This window comes from Leishmania major, chromosome 16 (genome assembly GCF_000002725.2).
Source record: "Leishmania major strain Friedlin complete genome, chromosome 16".
Classification (NCBI taxonomy): Eukaryota; Euglenozoa; class Kinetoplastea; order Trypanosomatida; family Trypanosomatidae; genus Leishmania; species Leishmania major.
In genome coordinates this window covers 302521-324903 of record NC_007257.2, presented here as the reverse complement: position 1 = coordinate 324903, position 22383 = coordinate 302521, and the positions used below count along the sequence as shown (strand labels likewise).

Below are 22383 nucleotides of genomic sequence, written 5' to 3'. Positions count from 1 at the left end.
TAGCTCACCCGCGCGCGAGTGGACACAGCATATGCTTCAGCTCGACACGTGTGTGTGACGGCGCTGAAGAGCACCAGTAGCGCCTCTTCTTCGGCCCGGCGCTTGGGATGACTGTGGGCATGGAGGCGTTGCTGCTGGTCACCCGGTGGAGTGCTCGCCACTCCTACGCGGGAGTAGTACGTGAATGTGCATTGGCCACACACGGACACACACACACACACGCGCACGTCTCTGGGTATCTGCTATCATGGCTTCTCTTCAGTTTTCTGCTTTTCTGCTCCTCCCCCCTTTCTTCTTCCACCGCGCACCGTGTCGTGCCTCTACAACGCTTACTGTCTTTCACACAAGTACACAACTGCTTCGTTATCCTATCACGTGCAAAACACGAGTGCGAACAGCACACAACACGCGGTTTATGGAGGTGTTTGGCATGCTAGTACAGTCATGCACATCCATACCAGCGCATGTACGCCAGCACTGCAGGGGTGTGCAGCTGCCGTGGATCCCACCAGTAGTGAGCGTGTTGACCCATAGCGTAGAAGACGGGAGCAGCAGCAAAGACGAGAAGAGACTTAAAGCAGAAGAGCCGCATGGCACACATGCTGTGATGAGGGCGTGCCGCGAAGACCGAATGCTGCAGACTAACTCTCTTGCTCTTCTTCCTCGGCCAGCGAGTGAGTGTGCATCAGCCCCCCTCGGAAGTAATTAACACACATATACGCGCAAGCTCATCAGTACCGCATCCCATTGGTCCGACTCCGCTGCATCCCTCTCGCACGCGATAGGATGTATGCCGGACAAGCGTATTCCGTATGCGGCTGTGGTCTTGATGGCGCAGAGGGGGCCCCGCTTCCGCTGAGTTACGATGTGCCGGCCCGGAAAAGCAGCTATGCATGGGTTTCTCGTGCATGGCCAAGCCTCGCGCGGCCTCATGTCTGCGGAGGTCAAGAAAGGTTACACCGGCTGCCGATCATACCTCATGAGCGCCGAAGATTTGGGAAAGGGCGGACGCCTTACGCACAGTGAGATTCTCATTGCGAATGAAGCAATCATCAAGCAAAGGAGGGAGGGGGTGCAGGTGTCGGAGGAGTACGTCCGTCGCCTCGAGGGCCAGGCCCGCAGCACCTGCCTTGAATCGGTTCTCAGCAGATCGGTGGAAGCCGCCCGCGCCCGCTGCCGGGAGACGAAGCGGATGCGGACATGGGTCTCGTGGAGCACTCAAACCTTGTCCAAATCGTCAGAACCAGCACGTGTTGCCCAGGCATCGTACACGATGCAGACCCTCGTCGTCGTCTCGGCGATCTACGGCGTCGCATTCAATGAGCGCGGCATGACGCCAGCAGAGAACCGCGACACCGCGCTGACCTTGAAGAGGGCCTTCGACTGCCTCCTCAACTCCGGCGTGGCCCTCGCACGTGCTCACTCTCTGCAGTGCCCACTCCCGGGACGAGCGGACGATGGGCCCCGTGGCCCTGATGTGTTTAACCGCGAGCAAGAGCAGGAGACGAGGGCGCGACAGGAAGAGAGCACGCGCCCGCAGAACGGCTGGAAATCAGGGTGCCGCTTCGGGCACGCGATGGAGGCACGGCCCTGCCGACCGTGTAGGTGCGCCGCACATGGGCAGCGCCTGTTCTTTCGTTTTTTTTGTCTCCTGGAGCTGCGGCTCACCTTCATTTGGATGGCGCCTCTGCCATCGCTGCTGTCCTCACGGGCTATCTTCAAACAGTCATACAGCCAACGCGGAGCAACTTCACTCCGTGACTATCCGTCCATGCGTGAACCATGGCCCGTTGCATAAAATCCGGCGAGAACCCCACAGGCAGGCCGAGCAGGGACTCTGCACACCAAGCGCCGAGGGCGACAACTGGTGACACGGGGAGGTGAGACAGGAAGCTGGAAGGACTGGTGGCTCCGCACACCCGTCCGTGCACACAGGCACAGACATATACGCGTACCGATGCGCTTGTATGAAGAGACGCGCTCTGCTCCCGCCGGTACAGCCCTCTCGGTGTAAGCGACACGACCGCACACATGGCAGAGGTCGGACCGACTGGGACGCGTGTGCCGACTCGGTCAATGGCCTCGGGTGTACCTCGCTCTCCCGGCACTTCTATCTGCATGCCTCTTCTCTGTCTTTCTCACACGCTGCCGAAGGAAAGGAGGTGTTGATATACACAAACGCAGAAACACACATTTTGTGTGCCTTCATACTAAACCCAGAGTGACGCACTTTCACTCCGTGCCCTCTGTGGCTCTTCCTCTATGGCGCTTGCGTGCGCAGACGACTCTCTTCTGTCCTGTCTGCCGGCTCTTTCCCCTCAAGCATTTTTCGCTACGCGATAGCTTCTGTTATCTTTTCCTCACTCTGTCTCGGCGCTCACATCACCACAGGCGTTCCGCGCATCGTGACTAACGGTCTCTCCCTCCTTTTTTTTCCGATCTTTGGATCGTTGGTTGCCTTGCATAATCGGAGGGTGGAGGTGAGGCCACACGAGACCTGCAGCTGATTTGTTTCCATTTTTTTCTGTTGTTTTCTCTTGGATCCTCTCCGCATCCAGCAGATATTTGGGTGACCCTTCGTTGTGTATTTGCGGTTTTCCTTTCTGTTTTGCGGTGGCTCTACAGCCTGTGTCGTTGTCTGTGTGTGTGTGTGGGTGTCATCATCCTCTTTCCGCTCCTCTTTTTATTCCTTTTTTTGTTCGCCTCACCACACTCGTCCTCCTTTGTTTGGTGTTTCTCTTTTCTGCGTTCATCCCTCCCCCCCTCTCCCGGTCGGCGTCGTCTTTCTCTCTCTCTCTCTCTCTCCTGCCGCTCCTTTTTTCGGTGTGGTCGCCTGAAGCAAACGCGCCCACACCGACACAGAAGAAACAAAAAAGGCAGCGAGTTCCGGTCCGTGTTTCTTCCTTCGATACTTGTGCCCCATGTCGTCTTCTACGGGTGGCTACGGTGAGTTCTACCAGCGGTCCGACGAGCGCAACGAGTTGGCGTCGTCTAGGGAGAAGAGCGAAAATGCCGCGTACGGTTGGCCGTCAGAGATGCTGAACGCGTGCACAGACGTTTCAGCGCCACAGAGTCCATACCAGCTTAACGCGCACGCGCTTCCTCCGTTCGCGCCGTCGCCGCTGAGCCGACCCGCCTCACAATCCGCCGCGACGCAGCAGCGTAGTGAGGGCACCCCTCTGCAGGCAGAGATTCTCCCAAAGCACGGCTCATCGTTAAGGGCTCACACCACCACCTTTCCCTCGACCTTGTCCCCCGTCGCGCCGAGTCTCGGTTCAGGTGAGCTCTCGTCGTCGCCCTTTCCACACCTCCACTCCGATACTTACGAGAGGCCGCTGCCGCCCGAGGCCCTCGGCGCTTGGCAGCTTGTCGACTATATCTTCACTCCCCACTGCCCTGGGCGTCCCCACAGCTCCCTGTCGCCGCCGTTCATTGTGCCCCGACCCTCCCCGCGTGAGATCGGCTGGCCGATGCCGCTGCTTGCTGAGCCGGTGAACCCAAGCTCGGGGCGGCGGCTTGTCTTCTTTGGCAAGGGCCAGCAACCCCAGTTTGTATTGGGGGAGAAAAAGAACCGCTTTATTGCGGTGGTGTTTAAGCCAATCCTATCCGCCGCAGCTGCGGCCGTCGTTAGCGCCGCACCTGAGCTCGGAGACACTAGCACCACCACTGGCTACGCGTCCTACGGTACGGTGCTGGGCTACTCCGACGACAACACGAAGATCGTGTGGCACGACCGGTCGGAGCGGTTTGCCAGCTACGTCTCTCTCTCCAGCATTCAGTCCATTCACCGCGCTTCCGCCATGCAGTGCAGGCACTGCGGGTTTGTGCTGCTCAAGCAGGAGCTGCGAGAGCACATGAACACGCACAAGAAAGGCTCCGGCGTCGAGTACGGGGTCTTCACGGATGATGAGTCGCTCGGCATGCTGTGCGGTGATTCGGGGCTCATGCAGAACCTGGCCTCGCCGCGCCGGCTGGGTGAGGGTGCGCAGGGCGTTGTAGACCTGATGGAGGTGGTGCAGCCAACAACGGAGGAGGTTGCGCAGGCTGGCCCGTCGAGTGCAGCGTACCGCTTCGTCAGCGAACATCTTTCCCACGAGAGTCGACTGCAGAAGGTTGTGCTGAAGTCGATGCATTTCAGCAGCGAGGCGAAGGCGCTGGTGGAGTACCAGAAGTCCGTCCGCTTCATGACGGTAATGCAGCATCCTCACCTCGTCGAGTACCTAGCCGTGCAACTGAAGCCGGATCGACGCACGGTGGGCATTTGCATGCCCTACTATCAAGAAGGTGACGTGGGGGCAGTGATCCGCAGCTTCCGCGGTGACCGCTTTGACGAGAGCTTCGTCTGCTCCATTGCACTCCAGCTTTCTCTCGCCCTTGCCTTTCTGCACGAGCGCAACCCGCCGATCGTCCACGGTGACCTGAAGGTGGAGAACGCCATGTTTTATAACAACAAACAGCAGATTGTTCTGACGGACTTGGACGCCAGTCGCGAGGTGCTGGGTGGGTACCAAGAAGCGGTGCAGTCGTCCCTGGGTACCACCGCGTACATGGCACCTGAGACGCTGAAGGTAGAGCGGCTCATGCCGTCGTCGGATATGTGGAGCCTGGGCGTGTTTCTTTATGTCCTCACCGTGCTTCCGGACTTTCCGATGCTCCTGAATCCCAACACCCAAAACCTCGACCTGCTCAACGCGGACTGCTGGGCCACTGAGGAGGACCTTCGCGCGATGGAGTCCTACTCTAGCGCCCTGAACGACGGCCGCTCCAATGCGCCGTCCGTGAACGCCGGCAGCGGCAACTGCGGTATTACCTTGGGGGAGTGTGTGCGGGCAAACATCACACGCAAAGGATACTCCCGCGATCTCGCGCAGCTTGTCGTGGACTTACTGTCTTACAACCCACTGAAACGGCCCACGGCGGAAGCGGTGGGGTGTCGCCTGACGGAGATCATGACGGACCATCTGCTGGAGTTTTAGTCTTCAAGCGGTTCGACCACTACATCTTTCTGCGCACGGTCGGTTCAGAGTGCGAGCACTGAGTGCGCGCATCGCGCGTCAAGTTGCGTACGTTACATGGGCGCACAAATGCGCATACTCACACACACACACGTCCGCAAGTAATTTTCTTTTCCTTTTGTGTGTGTATTTTGCGCGGAGGTTTTGAGGGCCACGTGTCATTGCCCTCAGGTGTGTGCGTGTTGGCCTCTCGGTCAGCTCTTTGGGTCATGGGCCGCCAGAGGTGACCGGTTTTGCCGTCTTCCTTTTGCGTTTTGTGACGTATGGTGCGGTTTTTCTCTCCGTATGGTCGCAGTCTTTTCTTTCGATGGTCTCACTCCCCCCTCCCTGTCACGTCTTTGCACATGGTGCGAAGGTAGCCTCTCTCACGCCTCGTCTCATTTTTTTGTCTCCCCCCTCTTCCTGTTCTCCTCCCATCCGATGCGGTCAATGCGGGGAGGGGGTTGGAGGTGCGCGGTGGGGTGGGAAGGACGGCGTTGTCTCCGCTTTCACCGTGTGTTTGCGTTGCATAGCTTTCCCATCCCTTTTTTGATTTGGTCGTCGTCGTCGTTGTTAGTTTGATCGTATCGCCTCTGTCGGGCGCTGTTTGCGCACTCCTTCCGTTTTTCTTGTGTTGTCCAGTATTCTCTTCCGCTCTCCGCCCCCACCCCCTTCTTGCTGTTTCCCAGCCTTGCACTTGCGCGTACGAGTGAGATGCTGGATAAACCCCCACGTACACACCTACACACAAGCGTACACACTGCCGTGAGCGCCTTGGGCTCATAGGGGCCCCCATGCGAGGGTGTTGAGAAAGTTCGCATGGGCAAACGGCAGCACGGCGATTTTATCGTTTCGATCCGCGTTCGAGCTCTTCATGGTGTTCGATCTCCCTCTTGCACGCGGGGCGCGGATGGAGGAAGGGGTGGGTGGGTGCGACGACATAGGTGCGTCTGCGCAGCGTGTCGTCGTTATTGCAGCGCCTGATAACCACCCCATGGCGAGGTCGAAGACATGGAATGAGGACGAAGCGGCGCAAACGATGCCGTTGTACAGCAAAGTGCTCGACTACGTCGCTCCAGGCCGTGCGTTGCCTTCCCCTCCCCACCGAGTATCGCTCATCCAACTCTTTTCCTTCTGCATTCCTTCTCTTTTTCTCCTCTGCCATTTTCTGGCCTCCTGCGTGTATTGTGTGTGGGCGTGGGTGGTGTTCATATGCTCGTGGTACTTGATGTGAAGCACACAAGAGCGCAGCCGTGGCCGCGCACCTCACCTCATCGCCTCGCCCACGCATACAGCTGTCTAATACCTCGTACAATGCCTGTGATTAATACGCCGTTTTTTATGGAGCTGTGTCCTGGGGAAGAGCTGAAGCTTGCGCAGGCGCCGTCGGCTGCCCTGTCGACGAGCTCTTCCGCGGCTTCTGCGCACACCACGAATACGTTCGCGAAGAATGAGTTTCATGCCATGGTGAGCGGGGTTGCCTTCGTGGAGGAGGACGTGGATGACAAGGGCGCGGCCACCGCGGCTGCCGCGGCGTCCAAGCCGCACCACAAGCACAGCGTTATTCGCGTCAGCCTGCTTGCACACGTGCAGCCTCCACCGCAGGGCTCTTCGACCGAGCACTTCTTGAAGACGGTGACGCTGGCGAGTTTCAACTTTAGCAGTGACGCCTTCCCCAATGGCGATGCATCCAACGCTGCGTCTTGGGAGCGCCAAGGCAAGGCGAGAGGGTCGGTGTCGTCGCTCCCCTCTACCGTGACGCGAGTGGAGAGCACGGTTCAGTTTCGCTCGCCACTGTTCTTTCACTCGAGCGGGAGCATCCAGTCCTTGTCGGTCGTTGCTGAGGACATGGCCACCACGGCCGGCTCCTCGGGCAGCAGCGGATCTGTAAAGCGCTACCAAGGTCCACGCCGATTCGGTGTGCGCCTGCTCGGTGTCCAGCGGACATTCCTGACAGAGGAGCAAGTGCTGATGCTGGCACAGCGGTAAGCAGCACGCCTTTGCCGGGCAGCTCAGCTGCCTTTCTCTGCGCCTGTGGGCCTCTTCGCACCCGCCACAGAGAGACCTCATACATGTGAAACGTGTGTGCTTGCACGTGTGTTTGTGAGGGAGACGGGGTGGGTGGGAGGGCGGTGCCCGGACACAACTGCATCAGGACATGCTTGAGGAAGTTTGCATTACACACACACATATATATATATATATATGTTGTGAACGCTTAACTCGACACGGCACAACAAAGGCATAAAGACGAAGAACACAAGGGAGTCTACAGACACACACACACACACACACACACACACACACACACACAGGGACGACTTGCGCACGCAAGAGACGCCGGAAAACGTGCCCACTGAATCGTCTTGTCCACCTGCCAAGTCAAGAACGCGGGACAGAGTGTCGGGAGGAAGATCCGGGATCTCTCTGCTTTCAGCAGCGGAGGCGCCTCTCTCAAGCTGCACCGCGAAGGAAGCGGGTGGGCATGTCTTGGGAGCTCGGCCGCGGGGGCCGCGCAAAGAAGACAGATGAGAGGGGCATCGCACGCGTTTTTCTTGTTTTCTTTTTTCATCTTGGCCCGAAGGCCCAGGCAGACAGGTCACGCGAACACGTGTTCCAATGCCGGCCTCCGCCACTGCTCCAGCCGTCCTCTTGCTCCCTTACCGTCCCACCTTACTTTCTCCTCGTAGCCGCTCTCCTCCGATGCTTGTGTATGTGCGCCCGTGCGGTAAAAAGGCTACTCCACTGCTGTTGATCGGCACCCCAGCCTTGCGCGCATCAGTGGTGGCGCCAAGCCCACTTCATTAGGCGGGTGCGCTTGCCGTGCTCTGCCGTTTTTCACCTTCCTCCCCTCGTCTCTCGCTAAGGCCTTCTAGAGGTGGTCTCACATGCACGGGGGCACACACGAGGCACACGCTGTACTCCGTCTCGTGTGCTTTATGTTTTACGTTGTCCATGCCTACTGCGTCTTCTTCCTTTCCACGCATTCGACGACAGGCAAGTGTCATTGTCGCTTTCCGCGAGCGCGTACACACTCATGTCGACAAGCGTGGCTAGCCCGGCGCAGCGGTCGTCTGGTCAGAGCCAGTGGAGCCTGAGCACGCCTGTCTCCAGCGGACCACAGCACAAACTGTGCAGCAGCGTTCCTATCGTGTCGGATGCGTATTGGACACCCGACTTTGCTCACATGGAAACTGCGCGACAACAGAAGCCATGGCGCTTCGACTCGCTCTTCTTCGAGTCTGTCTCGGTGTCGCTGGCGGCCACAGTGAAGATGTTTCTTCACGGCACGCGTGGCTGCCCTGACATGTCGCAGGGCCGCTTCAACTGGTTCGAGGTGATGGGGCTTTTGATCGGGCATTTCAGCCACCGCGAGCTCATCTTGACCGACAGCTTCAGCTTGCCTGTCGCTGCGTCGGAGGTGGAGTGCAGCATGACGGAAGCCTCGCAGATTTACATGGCCAACTACCTTGAATACCACCGCCGCCTCGGCAAGGCAGAACCAGGGTGTCTTGGGTGGTACCACACCCACCCCGGCTACTCCTGCTTTCTCTCCGGCATCGATGTGACGACGCAGCAGGGCAGTCAGCAGATACAGGATCCCTGGGTGGCGCTGGTGATCGATCCAGTCAAAACGCTACAGACTGGCCAGTTCTCCATGAAGGCGTTCCGCACGTATCCTGGGGGAGACTTTCAGGGCCAGCGTTCTCGGAGTGCGTCTCACAGCGCTGTTGACGGGGCTCACCCTGCAGCGTCTCCCGCCAACGCCACCGCCTTTACTATGCCTGACGAGTACGGAATACCTCCTTCCAACCGCGTGAAGGAGTTTGGCATGCACGCGCACCGATACTACGAGCTGCCCGTACGAATAGTGCAGAGCGCGCGCGATGCACCACTGTGGGAGCTGCTGCAGCGACACTTCTGGCCCCTCTCGCTCTCCCTCACCTTTCCGTTTGCGCCGTCGACAAGGATCTGCCACTGCTGCTCTGCCGAGCTCGCCAAGGTGGTGTCTGCCCTGGGGGCACGGGCACAGGACTCGTGCACACGTGAGCGGTCTCCTCTGGCATGTGACGGTTTTTCTCGAGGCTGCGTGGGCAGCATGCCACTGCTTTATCAGTCAAGCAAAGTCGTTGGAAGTGCCCAGGCGTGCAGCGGCGGCGATGGCAGTGCAGACGCCGACGATGTGGCAGAAATGGAGCAACGACTTCTCGCCATTACAGGCGAGGTACTTCGAGTCAGAGCGGAGTCCTTCTCGTTGATCGGCGCTTCGCACCCTGTGCACGCAGAGCTGCTTGCTGCGATGCGTGCCGTTGCCGCGGCTGCAGAACCTGCAACAACAGACAAGAGACATAGCTGCACATCACTAGAGATTGCTCGCAATGCACGAAAAGAGGCGTCTTTCTCGTCTTTGTTCACGTCCAGGTGCGATGACCCAATGGAGGAGGAGGAGGAGGAGGAGGAGGAGGAGGGGTGAAAGGGTGGTGTGTGCTGTCGTGATGGAGCGTTTCACGCGCGGAGAAAATGAGATCGGCATCCCGCTGGATCGAGTCGGCACATGCGAAGTGTGTGTGTGTGCTCTTTTTTTTTCGACTGCTTCACTCTCAGCGGCCTTGTTCTCTTTCTTTTCCTTTGCGTTGCTCTCTCTCCCTTAAACGATGACATCTCTCCTTCAGCCCTCTTGACACCCGCCGCCTCTGTGCTGGCCCATCCCATCCCATCCCACTCTCCGTCTGTTATTTGCATGCTTCGCTGTTCGTCATGTCGCGTGCAACGTTGTTGACATCGACGGGTTCGAAGAGGGGTACACCACAGGAGGGTGAGCTCCCTACATTGCATCCGTCTCTGTCATCCTTGCCGTGAGTGTATCAACAACAGAAAGGAGAAGCACAGACAGCGGCAGTCTCACGCACCGCACAGGCTTTGACAGCCATGGAGCACATCCACTGTTTCTTCATGAACCGCTGAGGAGGATGAAAGCTGAGGTGCGACGGCTGCGTGTGAGTACCGTCCAGTGCATTCAGTTCCGATGCTCTTTCTCCCAATTCGTTCGGTGCTCAACATGGTGTTTTGTCCGACACCACACTATTGCCATTCGGCGGCCGCTGTCCTCGCGCTTCTCCGTGTGCAGTCTCCCCTCCTCCTCTTCCCCCGCTCCACGTACTCCATCCTCTCTCTTCAGTGCCACCTTTCTGCCTCAATTTGACACCGTCGCTCACCTCCACGCACCTCTCCTCCAACCCGCCTGTCTCTGCCGCACGTGTGCACACGCACACACACACACACACACACAGACAGACACAGACACAGACACAGACACTGTTCAACTGATTGTGCTCCGTCGGCGTCTCTCGCGCTCGCTCTGCCTGGCAGAAGCCACGTGCAGGTGCGTGCGGTGGTGTGTCTCCGCGCCGCTTTCCATTTTGTGCGTTTGCCAAACTGGGGTCTTGGCATCGCCGCCGGTGGCTCATCGCACACGCACACCATGAGTGGCGGAAGCACGGCCTTGAAACTGCAGCGGTTGCTGGAGGCAGAGGGGGCCGTTATCCACTCCGCGCTGCAGGTCCGTGCGCTTCCGTCGATGGGCGGCGGTATGGGTGTGGTGCTCACAGAGAGGCTTGCAGCGGGTGCCGTATTGGCTCGCTTTCCCTTTCGATCCATGATCACGGCACGAAAGGCGCGATTCAACTTGGCAATGGCGGAGGTCGCGCTTGAGCTGCTCGAGGGTCACGTGGCAACTGCTTCTACGAACAATGGTAGCGAAGGCGATAACGGGTCTGCGGGGCCATGCGCGGCTACCGACGTTCTGCATGTCATCCCGTTCGCCTCGCGTGTCTGGTCCGAATACGAGTTCGAGACACGCGTGCGCTCGCGGCGCCTGCGCCAGCTCATTGACGCCAAGGTGGAGGAGCTAGCGGGGGCCCTCGACAGTACCGAGACCATCGTTTGCTATGTGTTGCTCATGGCGGCCCTCTACGGCCGTTTGTCTAAGCACGCGCGCCTCCGGAGGAGTGGTGCAGACGACGGCGCTGCCGATGAGGAAGCTTCCGTCTCAGGTACGGAGGCGTGTGCTTGTGGAGATGAGGCGGGGCCGGCACCTACACTGCACTACACGCACGAGAACGCGTGGATGCGGACGTGGATTCACGCACTGCCGGCGCAGTATGACAACCTACTTGAGCTTGTCCCGGTGCCGGAAGACTCGCCGCCATGCTTAGCGCAACACGGCACAGAGCCGGAGTGCGCGGCGCGTGCGCCGAGTGTGTTGTCGGGGAATGCGACAACGGCGTCACCGCCACCTCCACTTCTTGCTCGTGTCTCTGCATACACTAAGTCATCTGGTTGGCTCCGCTCGTACATCTCACTGTGCCGCTTTCAAGCGAGTGTGGCGCGCGAGCAGCAGGCTATTCAGCGGCGGCACGCCAAGTGCTGCGCGGCGCTGCGATGCTTGCAGCGTCTGCCAAGGGGTGTCGAGGTGACGGAGGAGTTGGCGGATGCAGGACATGGCGCAGCGGCGCCTCAAAACCGTGTCTTTGCCAGCTGTGGGTCTTCGCCTTCTTCCAGCCAACAAGACTGTGGCCGCCATGACCATGGCGCCGCGTGCACACTCGGACAGTTTCTGTGGGCATTCAACACGCTGATGAGTCGCGGCTTTTACTTCCCCGAGGCGACATGGGCACTGATGCCGTTTGTCGACTACTTCAACTACGCCTTGGAGTCGAACGGGACGATGTACCCGCAAGAAGATGACCCGGAAGATCCGGGGTGCTTCACAAATCTATTGCTGGCGAAGACCAGTCGCAACGGGATCGGCAGTGTTGCGCCGCTCATGGCTGCGGCCGCACCGCGCAAACAACAGTGGCGCACCGCGCTGCGCACCGCGCGGGTCGGCAAGGCCGCGGTGCCGCTCGCCAACTACCAAACATACGAGTTTCAGCTCGTTCGGCCGACATGCCCACCCAGCGAGCAGGTGATGCTGCACTACGGTGCCTACTCGGATGTAGAGCTGCTCATGTGGTACGGGTTCACTTTGCGACCCTCGCTGTTGCCTGCGCCACAGTTGGCAGCCGCGCCGGAGGGTCGTAAGAAGGGGACCATTCCGGTATTGCCGCCGTGTTTGAGCGACGCCGACGGTTCCTTGTTACATGCTGCGCACGGGCTGCGGCTGGCGCTTTCGCAGTTGGCCTCCGCCACAACACGCGTGGCCTACTACCGGCGGTGGGTTGCGCCGTTACACCGGTGTGACGGCGCCGCGGCGAGCGATGCGGACGCGGCGGCGGCGTGTAAAACTTGGCTTGCCGCACTCCATTGCGCCTATCGCCTGCCACTGTCCCCTATCGCCAACGCGGAGGGTAAGTATCCGGAGGCCACACCGGGGGCCACGTGGCTCGACGAGCTGCTGAGTGCGTTTGCCCAAACGCCGGCAGTGGCGGCACCCTGCACGGATGCAGCGTCCGAGGACGAAGCTGCCTACCGCATCGATGCATGGATGCGACGCTGGGGCAGCGAGCGGTGGCCCGGGTTCGCCGCGTCGGCGTTTCCGAACATCACCAAAGGATGCGCCTTTGGAGTGCTGGGACTGTCTCCGGTCCTTCGTGCTGCAGTTCACAGCAGCTTCTGGACCCCTACTCCAGAGCGAAGCTCGCTGAGTGCGGGGGAGCGCCTACTCGTGGTGCGCGGCTTGGCGTGGGCGGAGCTGTACGTGAACATGACAGCTGCGGCGCACGCAGACGGGTGGACGACATCATCCGTCCCCGCAAGCGCCGCCGCTGCCGAGTGTGCCCGTACGATGTCTGTGGATCAGTGGACACTGCTGCGCTTTCTCGCATTGGAAAGCACCGATGCCGCGCTGGAGGAGTACGTCGAGTACGTCTCGGAGAGCGAGGGGTAGGCAGCGAGGGTGTGTGTGTGGGGGGGAGGGGAGGGAGGGAGGGGGAGGGTGGGCCTCGTTGATCGATGCTACGTGAGTGTGTGTGCCCGTGTTCGCATGCCTCCTACTTGCTATTTTTTTTTTCCTTCCGAGTAAATAAGGTAGTCTTTCAGTGAGTCCCAAGCCCCCGCCAAGAGGGATGTGTCTGTGTGTGTGTGTGTCTGTGTCTGTATGCACGGTGTCGTGCTCCGCCTTCAGAGAGAGGAAAGGACCGAAGCGCGGCACACGATATCCGGTGTCCGTCTTCGCACACCCACTGTGCTCGCGTCATGCACCTTTCTCGCCCGTGCGCTGGCTGCATCCAGATTTACATTTCGTTTCTCCCGGCACCCCTCTCAGCGTGCGGTATCTCGGGGCCCAGTGCCCCCTCAACTCTGTGTGTGGGAGGAGGCCCAGCAGCAGCCCCCACCCCATCCCTGCCGAACGCCGAACCACCTCTGGCGGTGACAGCCTCAGGCACCTGCGACATGGCAAGGTCAGAGCAACGGATCGCTACAGATGTCGGTGGTCAGGTCCTGGCCTGCGTGGCGTTGGAGCGACATGCGAGGCGGCTGTTGGTGGGTAGAGCTTGAGGCGGGGGCCGCGCTCCCTGATGACCGAGTTGGCGCACTGCTGTATCGTGTGTGTCCACGGCTGCTTCGCATCCCGCGATGGGGCCTGTGGCAGGAGGGACCGGGGGCAGTGTGGCGTAGAGCGCGTGTTGTATGGCAGAGGGGGTGGGTGGGGCACGGCTTCACGCTGCAGCAAGGGAAACGTGTCTCCCTTCTCTTCCCAGTTTTGTTCGCTACCTTTTGCACGAACGGACGTCCGCGTACGCGTGCTTGCATGCATGGCGCACCCGGCCACACCGCCACGTCGCGGATTCCCTGCGCGTCTGCATCCTTTCGAATGCAAAGGGCGTCGGTGGTATGTGTGTGCGCGTGTCTGTGTGCGCCTCCTCCCCGGATGAAGCGATTCTGTCGCTGCTCTCTGTTATCATAGCCGTCTCCCCGTTTCTTGTTGACTTGCCGCAGCTTCGCGAGCTCCCGAGCCCTGTCTCTGTGCCTCCGCGCAGCTCCAATACACAAGCTGGCGAAAGGTGGGCACACACACGCGCACACAAGCACACATATATTGTTTCTCTACCAGCGCAAACAGCGAATATTACGCGCCGCGGCTGCCACCATCACCACCGGCCACCCTCCTCCAGTCCAAAGTCTTGAATAAGAAGTTGGCCGTCTGAAAGCAAGCTTGTTATCAACGGGCACAAGGTGCTACATAGGCAAGAGACCACAAAAATGCAGTGCCGGCTGGGCTCTCTAGGTGGCGGGCGCATGCAGACTTCCTTGTTGGGGCGCATAGGAGGTGCCGCGCTGTGCCCGAAGCGACTCTTTCAAAGTACGGCGGCCGCTAGCGCCGGCACCACCACCGCCGCGGCCGTGAACTCCAGCCGTTCCTCGGACGGCGGCGCGAACGCGTCTGCGTCGTCCGACACCTCGTCGCACACCCAGCAGCTCTACAAATCGTTTCACAAGGGCCGGGGCACGACCCCAATCCCCAAGTCGTATAAGGAGCCCACACTTCGTTCCCGCGTCGCTCCTGCTGGCGAGGCTGACGCCGCTTCATCGGCTACTGCCGCCGCGGAGGCGCTGCCGCCACCGCTGGTGGGCGCGCGCTCGTCCTGCGCCGAGGACGCCGGCCCCGTTCCCCAGCGGGCACTTTCGCCGCTTCAGAAGAGACAGCTGCAATTTCGCAATAAGGCTGCCTTTGTCCTTACCCCACAAGCTCTCCGGCGCGTCAAGTACCTCCTCGCGCAGCAGTCGATAGCGCACTCTGCCGCGGCGGCCAAGTCGCCGTTGCCCAGCGACGCATCTGATGAGGTTCCTTGTGGGATTCGCATCGGCGTGCGGCGGCGCGGCTGCAGTGGGTACAGCTACACGGTGAACTACTACTTTGACTCGGCACAGCGTAGCGGCAAGGGTGCGACCCCATCGAGCAAGATGACCGGCTTGATGGAGGACTTGGTTGTGGAGCAGGATGGTGTCAAGGTTGTCGTGGACGCTGATGCGCAGTTCTACGTGATTGGCACGGAGATGGACTACGTCATAACCAACGTGGAGGAGAAGTTCACCTTCAAGAATCCGAATCAGAAGTACAACTGCGGCTGCGGGGAGAGCTTCATGCCGTATGACGCGGATGACATGGACACCGGCTAGCGGTGCAACAGGCATGAGGGCGAGGGGTGGGTGGGTGGGAGAAATTGGGGTGACGAGCTGAACACGCGAAGGCTCTACGCGTCTACGCCCTCCCCTCGCACGAGGGGGGGGGGAGCAAGGCGCGTAGGGGCTGGGGGCAGTGGAATGCGGACGTTGGTGGGGGTGTGGGTGGGATGCCTGGGCTTTTTGGAAAACGAGGGTTTCCAGCGTCACCTTTGCTGATTTTCTTCTCTCATGTTCTCTGCACGTACAAGCGGTTTCCTCGGGTGTCGGCGTGCGTGTAGGCGCCTGCTTTGGTCCCGTCCCTTGTCCTCTTCTGTCGCCTCTTGGCGCTGTGTATCCTTGTTGCTGTTGCTGCTGCATTCACGCCTCGCTTCCTTTTCTCGATCTCGTGCGTCTCCCCGGGCGTGGGCTGCTTCCTATCACGCTCTGTTGCACAGACGCACGCAGCCGTACGCTCTGTCATGCGCGTCTGCCATTGTGCCGTGCTCCACTCATGCTGTTGCATGGGTGTCTGCGCGTGCTTCCATCTACGGTCGGGGATGCGCTTCCTCTTGCTTCCTCGGCACACGCACCCACGCACACATACGCCAATGTAGGCACTGCAACACGCACACGGCATTCGCATGTACGCTCCTTTGTAACAATGCGTCACTATTCTTGCTGGCAACTACAGCAGCTCATGTATTCTCCTTTGAAGCATCTCCTCTACCCCCCCCCCCTGTGCGCGTGTAAACACGCAGACACGCACTGATCGAGCAGACGGGGGAGGGGAGGAGAACAAGAGAAAACGCATGGGCACGCGCGGACGTGGCTAGGGCGAGGGCACTCTCGTTTCTTGTGTTCGCCTCCTCTTTTCCACCGCTCACGCGCAGGTTTATGCACCTATTCCAAACGCTCTCTGCAGTGGTGCGGGTGGGGGTATTGACCATGAACCCCGCCGTGCGCCGCTTGTAGTGGTCTGGAGTGCTGCTGCATGCGCATATCCTACATCACTGCACACCACTCAAGAGCCATCAGGGGGCGCCGTGGCGCCTACGCATGCGTATGTGTGCATAGCCACTCCCCGATCTCAATTTCCTTATGCCTTTGACTGCCATCATTTCTCTCTCTCTCTCTCCGTGTGTGCTTTCCGTTGCCGCTTCTCCGCTGATCGTGCATCTCACTTCTCTCTGCCGCTCCTCAGCGCTGCCCTTCAGTATCGCTTCCAGGGGAGGCGCTCTCTCTTCCCCTGTGCGCGTGCGTGTGGATGTGTGAGGCTGAGCGTGTCCACCCCCTCCTCAGGTACGTACTCCGCAGATGCGTGTGTGCTCTCACACGCACACACGCGAGAGAGCACACGCATACACAGCAGCAACGAAAGGCCGCTGTGTTCTCCGTCATGTTCATCTTGCGCATCGCCGGCGACGTGGACGGCTTCAAGCGCAACGTCGAGGTGTCTTTTCCACATCGCCCGTCACTTCAGCAAGTGTGCATCGTTGCGGAGACGATTCTTCCACTGCAAGAGCGGAGTGGTCGCCGGTCGTGGCACCCAACGTGGGCGGCAGCAACGCAGGATGCGGGAGACGACACCGCTAGCACTGCAGCGTCTTTCATAGCTCCAGTTGATGCCAGCCCGCGCGCCGCAGCGCTGGCGGCCATATATACTGTGGAGTCACTGGTCTACTTGAACAGGGCCACTCATGAGTGGGAAGGGCTTTACAGCGCCTCTCAGCTCACGTCGGGGTCACAGGTGTATTGCTTCTTCCCTCTGCAGCACCGTCGGGTGGCCGCGGCCATGGGGAGAGGCTCGAGCTCTGCTCTCCCGTCCTCGTCTTCTGCATTTCCTGTACGAGAGGAGTACGTGAATGAGGCCGAGTCGCCAAGCTTGCAGGCTTATGCGAGTCTACCTATCAGAACTGGGGTTCAGCAGAGCCGGGCCGACCCCGATCGCCCAGGCGCCATTCCAGCTCCGCAGCAGCGCCTTGTCTGGGACTGCGCCAGTGGTGTTCGAGGTGGCGTTCGGCCGAGACGGAAGGGCGTGGATGGAGGCTTCAGCCACGTCGACTCTGCCTCTCCCTCGCCGATGCAGGCAAGTGTGCGGAGCAGCAGTGATACGGCACACGGCTTTGCCGCTGGACTGCGCCGAAGGCGCGCCTCGTCTCCTTTTTCGTCGTGCAGTCGCCGCCTCTCCTCCCTGTCACCCTCCAGCGCTGTTCCGTTCGGTGCCTCAGCGTGGCCAACCCTTTCGCCCACAGTAGGGACGGCACCTCGAGCGGTAGACAGGGCACGATCGCCATCTTTTCGCTCCGCCCCCACCTTCCCCACACCTCCCCGCCATGTTGGCGCAGACTTTGTGCGCACCACGTCCCTGCCCACCCGCAAAGACTGCAGGGGTCTTGTGGAGGCGCAAGCCCAGAAGGCGTCACCATCGCGGCGTCATTCGACCTTGTCTTGGCTGCGCGATGATTGCAACAGTTCTCTCTCGGCCTTGCGCCAAGGCTGGTCTGCGTTGCTGCTCAGCAGCGAGGGCGGGCGCGGCAACCGCTACGCCCATCTCGGCGATCGCCTGGCTTTGTTGTTCGACGTTTTGGTGCACCTTGACCCTCAGGAGGACGGGGCAGGGCAGCGGCAGTACATCCTCTTGAGGAACTTCTATCTCCTCGCCGCTCGCTTCGCTTCTACTTTCACCGCTGCCGCTGCTCCTCCTTGCCCGACGTACGCTTCGATGAGCGCCTATGGCACGTCTATCTCGTCGACGGTCATGAACATTACGGCAGAGCTGGATGCACGGCTGCATTGGACCTGGAACGATGTCGTGCGACACGCGGACAAGGATCGCGATGGCTGCATCGCGTACAGAGAGTGGATCTCATTCGGCATCGAACACCCAGAGGTGATTCAGTTGCTATGCCGCGCTGTTCACGCACTACTCCTGGGCGAGGCAGCTTCGTCAGGCAGTCATTACGCCGACAGACACGCCAGCCCAGGTGCACAGACTCCGCTGTTAGCGCCTTCCGACCACTTCTTTTATCACTCCACCCCCTCTATGGGGCACGAGGGAGACAGGACTCGCAACAGCAATGCCGAGCTCTTCTCAAGCGTCTTGCAATGCTGCCGTATGCATCAAGGCCAGACCGATGGCATAAACGCCGACAGAGGTAAAGTGATGCGTGCTGCTGAAGTGCATGGACGGCATGCTAAGCGTTACGAGGCGTGCCGCGAGCTGCACGCTGAGCTCTCCGAGGATTGCCGCAGCAGAGTATCCGCGCAAGCAAGCATTGGATTCGCCCTGAGGCGCTGAGATGAGAGGCTACGTGCGCGCCTGTGGCGGTGGTGGTGGTAGTGGGGCTGCTTGGTGCAAGCTCTCGGTTCTCCTGCGTAGAGCTGAGCGCTCTCTAGCGTGTGTAGGAAGGGTGGCCACGTGTATGCCGTGTACGTGGCGTGACGCGCGCATCGGTGTATGAGGCCCACGCTGCCCTCGGTGTCGTCTCCACGGACCTCGCTCGCGCTGTCGTCTGCGGCCGCCGTTTTGTCGAGCATCGCCACGCATGGAGGCGCACCACTGAAAGCGTCACAGCTCCATCTTTTCGATACAGCACACACACCCACACACACATGCACACATCAGGTAGCGCCTCTCCTTGTCCGTTTAAGAGGGGTGCCTCGCTCACCCCCATGCCGGCTCTGCTAGACTGCCATTGGCTGCGCAGCAACCAAAAATAAACAAAGCCGCCCCGCCTCCTCCCCTAAACCACGCACACAAAGTGAAGCGCTGTCGCATGGCTCTTTTCTCGCTCGAGAAGGCCTTTTCTTGCCTTGCGTGTGTCCTCGCTGCGCTTCGTTCCACCCGCTGCGGACTTTTGGCACTGTACCGGGTGTGAACGCTGCGAGGGCCTGCGTGTGTGTGTATGTGCCTTTACGGAAGGCATGCCGCGATGGCGTGTCGCAAGCGCCCCTCATCCATTCTGTTGCGACGTCTTCCCTTGCACCATCCCCTCTCCTCCCACTCTCTGCCCTGTCTTCCACGAAAGCGAGAAAGGCGGTGCATACAGCACACACACACACACACACACACACCCACACCCACACACACAGCCACACACGTGCCAGCCATTGCACATGCCACCGCCGTCGAATCAGTTTCTCGTAGGACAGCGCGCGAGGCGGCTGCACGTCAACCGCGTCTCCAGGTTCTTCTTTGCACAGCTGGACAAGGGCTTTGCCTCCCCGTACGTGCTGCTCGCCTCCGGCGTATTCTTCTCGTACTTGGCATGGCGGGTGACGGAGCACTACGTCCGGCCACGCCAGGAGCAGCTGGCGCGGCGCCGCCTAGTTCAGCGCGTCCCGTTCGAGTCGTCGCACAACGTGTTCTGGGGCCTTGCCAACCCCGGCGAGGCCGTGGTTTCCGCTGCCGCCGGCCACGCAGCAGATGTCGAGGACGTTGCAAGCAACTTGTTCCTGCCGCAGTCGGTGAACGAAGGGCAGGAGGAGGCGATGCGCCGCCCGCAGCTGCTCTTCAGCGAGGCGAGCGAGTTGCACGAGCGGCCGTCTGCGGGGAATCCCTCTGGCGAGGTGGACGTTGTCTGCCTCGAACTCTCCGAGTTCTCCCCCACGCTGCGCGATGACGTCTACTACCGAAGCGTGCACTACGTCCCGGCACAGGGTAGCTCAGCTGCGGCCTCTTCGACGGAGTATTATCAAGGGTCCTCGCCGAAGGGGTCGAGGCAGGCGAGTAGCAACAGCGACTCGAGCTGGAAGTCGATGATGAGCTCCGGCGAGGTGGCGGCGACTTGTTCTGGTGCTTCCGCCGTTTCATCTGGCACTGCATCTCCACCGACCACAGCGGAGGTAGAGAAGGTCACGTCAACCACGGACTACCTCCAGTTTATGCCTGGCCAAGGCGAGGAGGTGATACATGGCATGATCAAGTGCAGAGGCGTAACGACACAGAACAACTGCGTCCCCTACGCCGGCCACCTTGAGCAGGAGTACGCGCGCAAGCTCATGCTGACCCTCGGGCCTGTGCACATCCTGCGCGACGCCACCCAAACGATCTTGCCGCGGCGCTTCTCTTTTGTAAAGCAGGTACCTGTCGAGACGTTGGTACTGGGCCTGCACTCGGGCGAGATGCCACGGTGGCTAAGCACGTGCTACCCGAATTTCAACGTGCATGTGGTGGAGAAGGATGGCACACTGGTGCGGCTGTGCAAGCGGTTTCTGGGTTTTCAGGAGTCGAGCAACCTCACGGTGAACGTCGACGACCCTGTCGAGTACGTGCGGCGCCAGGCCGTCATGACAGCCCATGGCAACACTACCGACAGCGAGGTCAAGCCATACGAGCTGGTGCTGATTGATGCGATGGACGGTGCGGGGCGGCTAAGCACGCAGTACGGCCGCCTGGAGTTCATCAGTAACATCCGCCGCATCATGAGCAACAACGGTTGTATCGCCGTCACTCTCCCTAACAAGGATGCTGGGTTTGTCTTCAACATGGTGCAGAACTGGCGCATGGCGTTTGCAGGGCGGCCGGTGGTGCTGGTGCACTGCGTGACATCGCCCTGCACAATCCTCATGACATTCCAGGATACCGCCACGCGTGGCAAGGCGAATATCGGCAGCGTCGCCAAAGTGGAGGAGTTTCAGGATGTGTTACGGGAGCACATTCGGCATTACGGTGCAGACCGCGTGCAGTTCGACATCACGCGTGAGGTGAGCGCGTCCAACTTCAGCGTGCTGAACCCGGAGCAGACCTACGGGATAGAGGCGTACCTGCCTGCCGGCCACCCCGCGATCCTTGCGGCGAGGCACCAGGAGGTGCAGGAGGCGATGCTGCGCAAGAGTCGCAGCCAAGGCTGGGGCGCGTGGTTGCGCCGCATAACCAGAACAGCACTGTCGGTGAGTCAGCGCAGCGATCTTGATGGCCACTGAGGAGATGCCGAGACGCATATATATATATGTGTTTGTGTGTGTGCACGTACCTCTGTGCGGGAGTGGGGTTGGTGGAGTAGGAGATGGGTACGGTGCGCATCCATCCTGCATCTCCTACCCAGACGGAGCCTTATCCACCAACACCCACCTTTTTCGATTCCGGCTGCTGTGCAGCCATTTCTGCTCGCTGTCTCCTCCCTTTCTGCGAGTCTGCCAGGTTCTCGTTCTCGTTCTATAGACTCTATCGCTTACTCCTTTGGTGCCGCTTCTAGGAGAACGTGTCTGTGTGCTTCCTCTCTGTTTATTTATGCTGAAAGAGCTGCATGCGCACGTGCACGTGTGTGTGTGTGTGTGTGTGTGTGTGTGTGTGTGTGTATGTGCCTCAGAGAGAAGCAGATACCACAAGAGCGGCAGGGAGCGATCCTGCGTGGAGATTTGGATTTGACGGTGAGCTTGAAGGGCGGGGAGAGATGAGTTGGGTGGTAATTGCTGAGATCGTGCGGCAGCGTGCAACCATCCCTATGACCCCCCAATCCCTCCTCCGTGTTGCCTTCCCTTGCTGTGCTACTGGATATCGCTGCACCGCCAAATGAGGCTGTCTGCTATGTTGCATAATTCCTCTTTCTCCTCTCCGTCTCTTTTTACACTGCTGGATGGTGTCACCGCGGCGTTGCACCCCCCCTCCTCTTCGCAGTGACACACCTCTCACTCTCTTCTATATTATTGCTTTACCGCCTATTATCCCGGCGCAGCAGCGCGTGCTGGTGCGCACATCGGATCTCTGTTGCGGGTGGCAGCAGGCACACTCTAAATGCCTCGGCCCACGCGTGGGGGGCCATCACACTCGCTCCCACCACACCCGTCCGTAGCCGTGGGACATTTTCTTCGTTGCTTGGTGATTGCCGTGACGCGTTTCTATCGAACTAAGTAGCGCGCCCTTCGCGCTGCGAGCAACTTGCCCTGCTTTCTCTCACCTCTCCTGTGCACACAGGAAGCCGACGACTCAGCAGCTCACGAGCGGATTCGGCTACGCAGGCACGCGCGCTCGGCTATTTGCCTGCGTTGGTGCATTTTGGCGCACCACCTCCGGCTCAGCCCCCCCCCCCCTGCCTCCTTCCCCATCGGGTAGCCCGAAGAAGGACACACCACAAAAAAAAAACGGTGCCGAGTCAGTGGGCGAGCGGAAGGCCCACCAAAGGGAGAGCGAGCAGTTCTCTCGCTTGCACGGAGTTGCACCCCCATATATATATATTTACGCACATACACGTGCGCACTGCAGAGAATACACGCAAATTATTTGCTTTCATATATTTCCTTGTTGACCCCCCCCTTCCCCGCCACCCCTTCTCTCTCCCCC

The 22383-nt window shown here is 60.0% G+C and overlaps 8 protein-coding genes across 8 annotated transcripts; all 8 read left to right on the top strand.

Moving 5' to 3' along the window:
* Nucleotides 1-889: 889 nt before the first annotated feature.
* LMJF_16_0880 (conserved hypothetical protein) lies at nt 890-1798 on the top strand (the record flags this gene model as incomplete). The annotated part of the gene is made up of 1 exon (XM_001682115.1): nt 890-1798. The coding sequence occupies one exon, from the start codon at nt 890-892 to the stop codon at nt 1796-1798; it is 909 nt and encodes a 302-aa protein (XP_001682167.1).
* A 1123-nt stretch (nt 1799-2921) lies between these two features.
* Nucleotides 2922-4976, top strand: LMJF_16_0870 (putative protein kinase; the record flags this gene model as incomplete). The annotated part of the gene is made up of 1 exon (XM_001682114.1): nt 2922-4976. The coding sequence occupies one exon, from the start codon at nt 2922-2924 to the stop codon at nt 4974-4976; it is 2055 nt and encodes a 684-aa protein (XP_001682166.1).
* Nucleotides 4977-6206: 1230 nt separating this feature from the next.
* On the top strand, nt 6207-6983 carry LMJF_16_0860 (conserved hypothetical protein; the record flags this gene model as incomplete). The annotated part of the gene is made up of 1 exon (XM_001682113.1): nt 6207-6983. The coding sequence occupies one exon, from the start codon at nt 6207-6209 to the stop codon at nt 6981-6983; it is 777 nt and encodes a 258-aa protein (XP_001682165.1).
* Nucleotides 6984-8031: 1048 nt separating this feature from the next.
* Nucleotides 8032-9468, top strand: LMJF_16_0850 (putative metallopeptidase; the record flags this gene model as incomplete). The annotated part of the gene is made up of 1 exon (XM_001682112.1): nt 8032-9468. One exon carries the CDS (start codon nt 8032-8034, stop codon nt 9466-9468), a length of 1437 nt encoding a protein of 478 aa, XP_001682164.1.
* Nucleotides 9469-10476: 1008 nt separating this feature from the next.
* Nucleotides 10477-12882, top strand: LMJF_16_0840 (conserved hypothetical protein; the record flags this gene model as incomplete). The annotated part of the gene is made up of 1 exon (XM_001682111.1): nt 10477-12882. One exon carries the CDS (start codon nt 10477-10479, stop codon nt 12880-12882), a length of 2406 nt encoding a protein of 801 aa, XP_001682163.1.
* A 1352-nt stretch (nt 12883-14234) lies between these two features.
* Nucleotides 14235-15116, top strand: LMJF_16_0830 (conserved hypothetical protein; the record flags this gene model as incomplete). Its single annotated transcript, XM_001682110.1, has 1 exon — nt 14235-15116. One exon carries the CDS (start codon nt 14235-14237, stop codon nt 15114-15116), a length of 882 nt encoding a protein of 293 aa, XP_001682162.1.
* A 1249-nt stretch (nt 15117-16365) lies between these two features.
* On the top strand, nt 16366-18399 carry LMJF_16_0820 (conserved hypothetical protein; the record flags this gene model as incomplete). Its single annotated transcript, XM_001682109.1, has 1 exon — nt 16366-18399. The coding sequence occupies one exon, from the start codon at nt 16366-16368 to the stop codon at nt 18397-18399; it is 2034 nt and encodes a 677-aa protein (XP_001682161.1).
* Nucleotides 18400-19217: 818 nt separating this feature from the next.
* On the top strand, nt 19218-21026 carry LMJF_16_0810 (conserved hypothetical protein; the record flags this gene model as incomplete). Its single annotated transcript, XM_001682108.1, has 1 exon — nt 19218-21026. The coding sequence occupies one exon, from the start codon at nt 19218-19220 to the stop codon at nt 21024-21026; it is 1809 nt and encodes a 602-aa protein (XP_001682160.1).
* Between the last annotated feature and the right edge of the window lie 1357 nt (nt 21027-22383).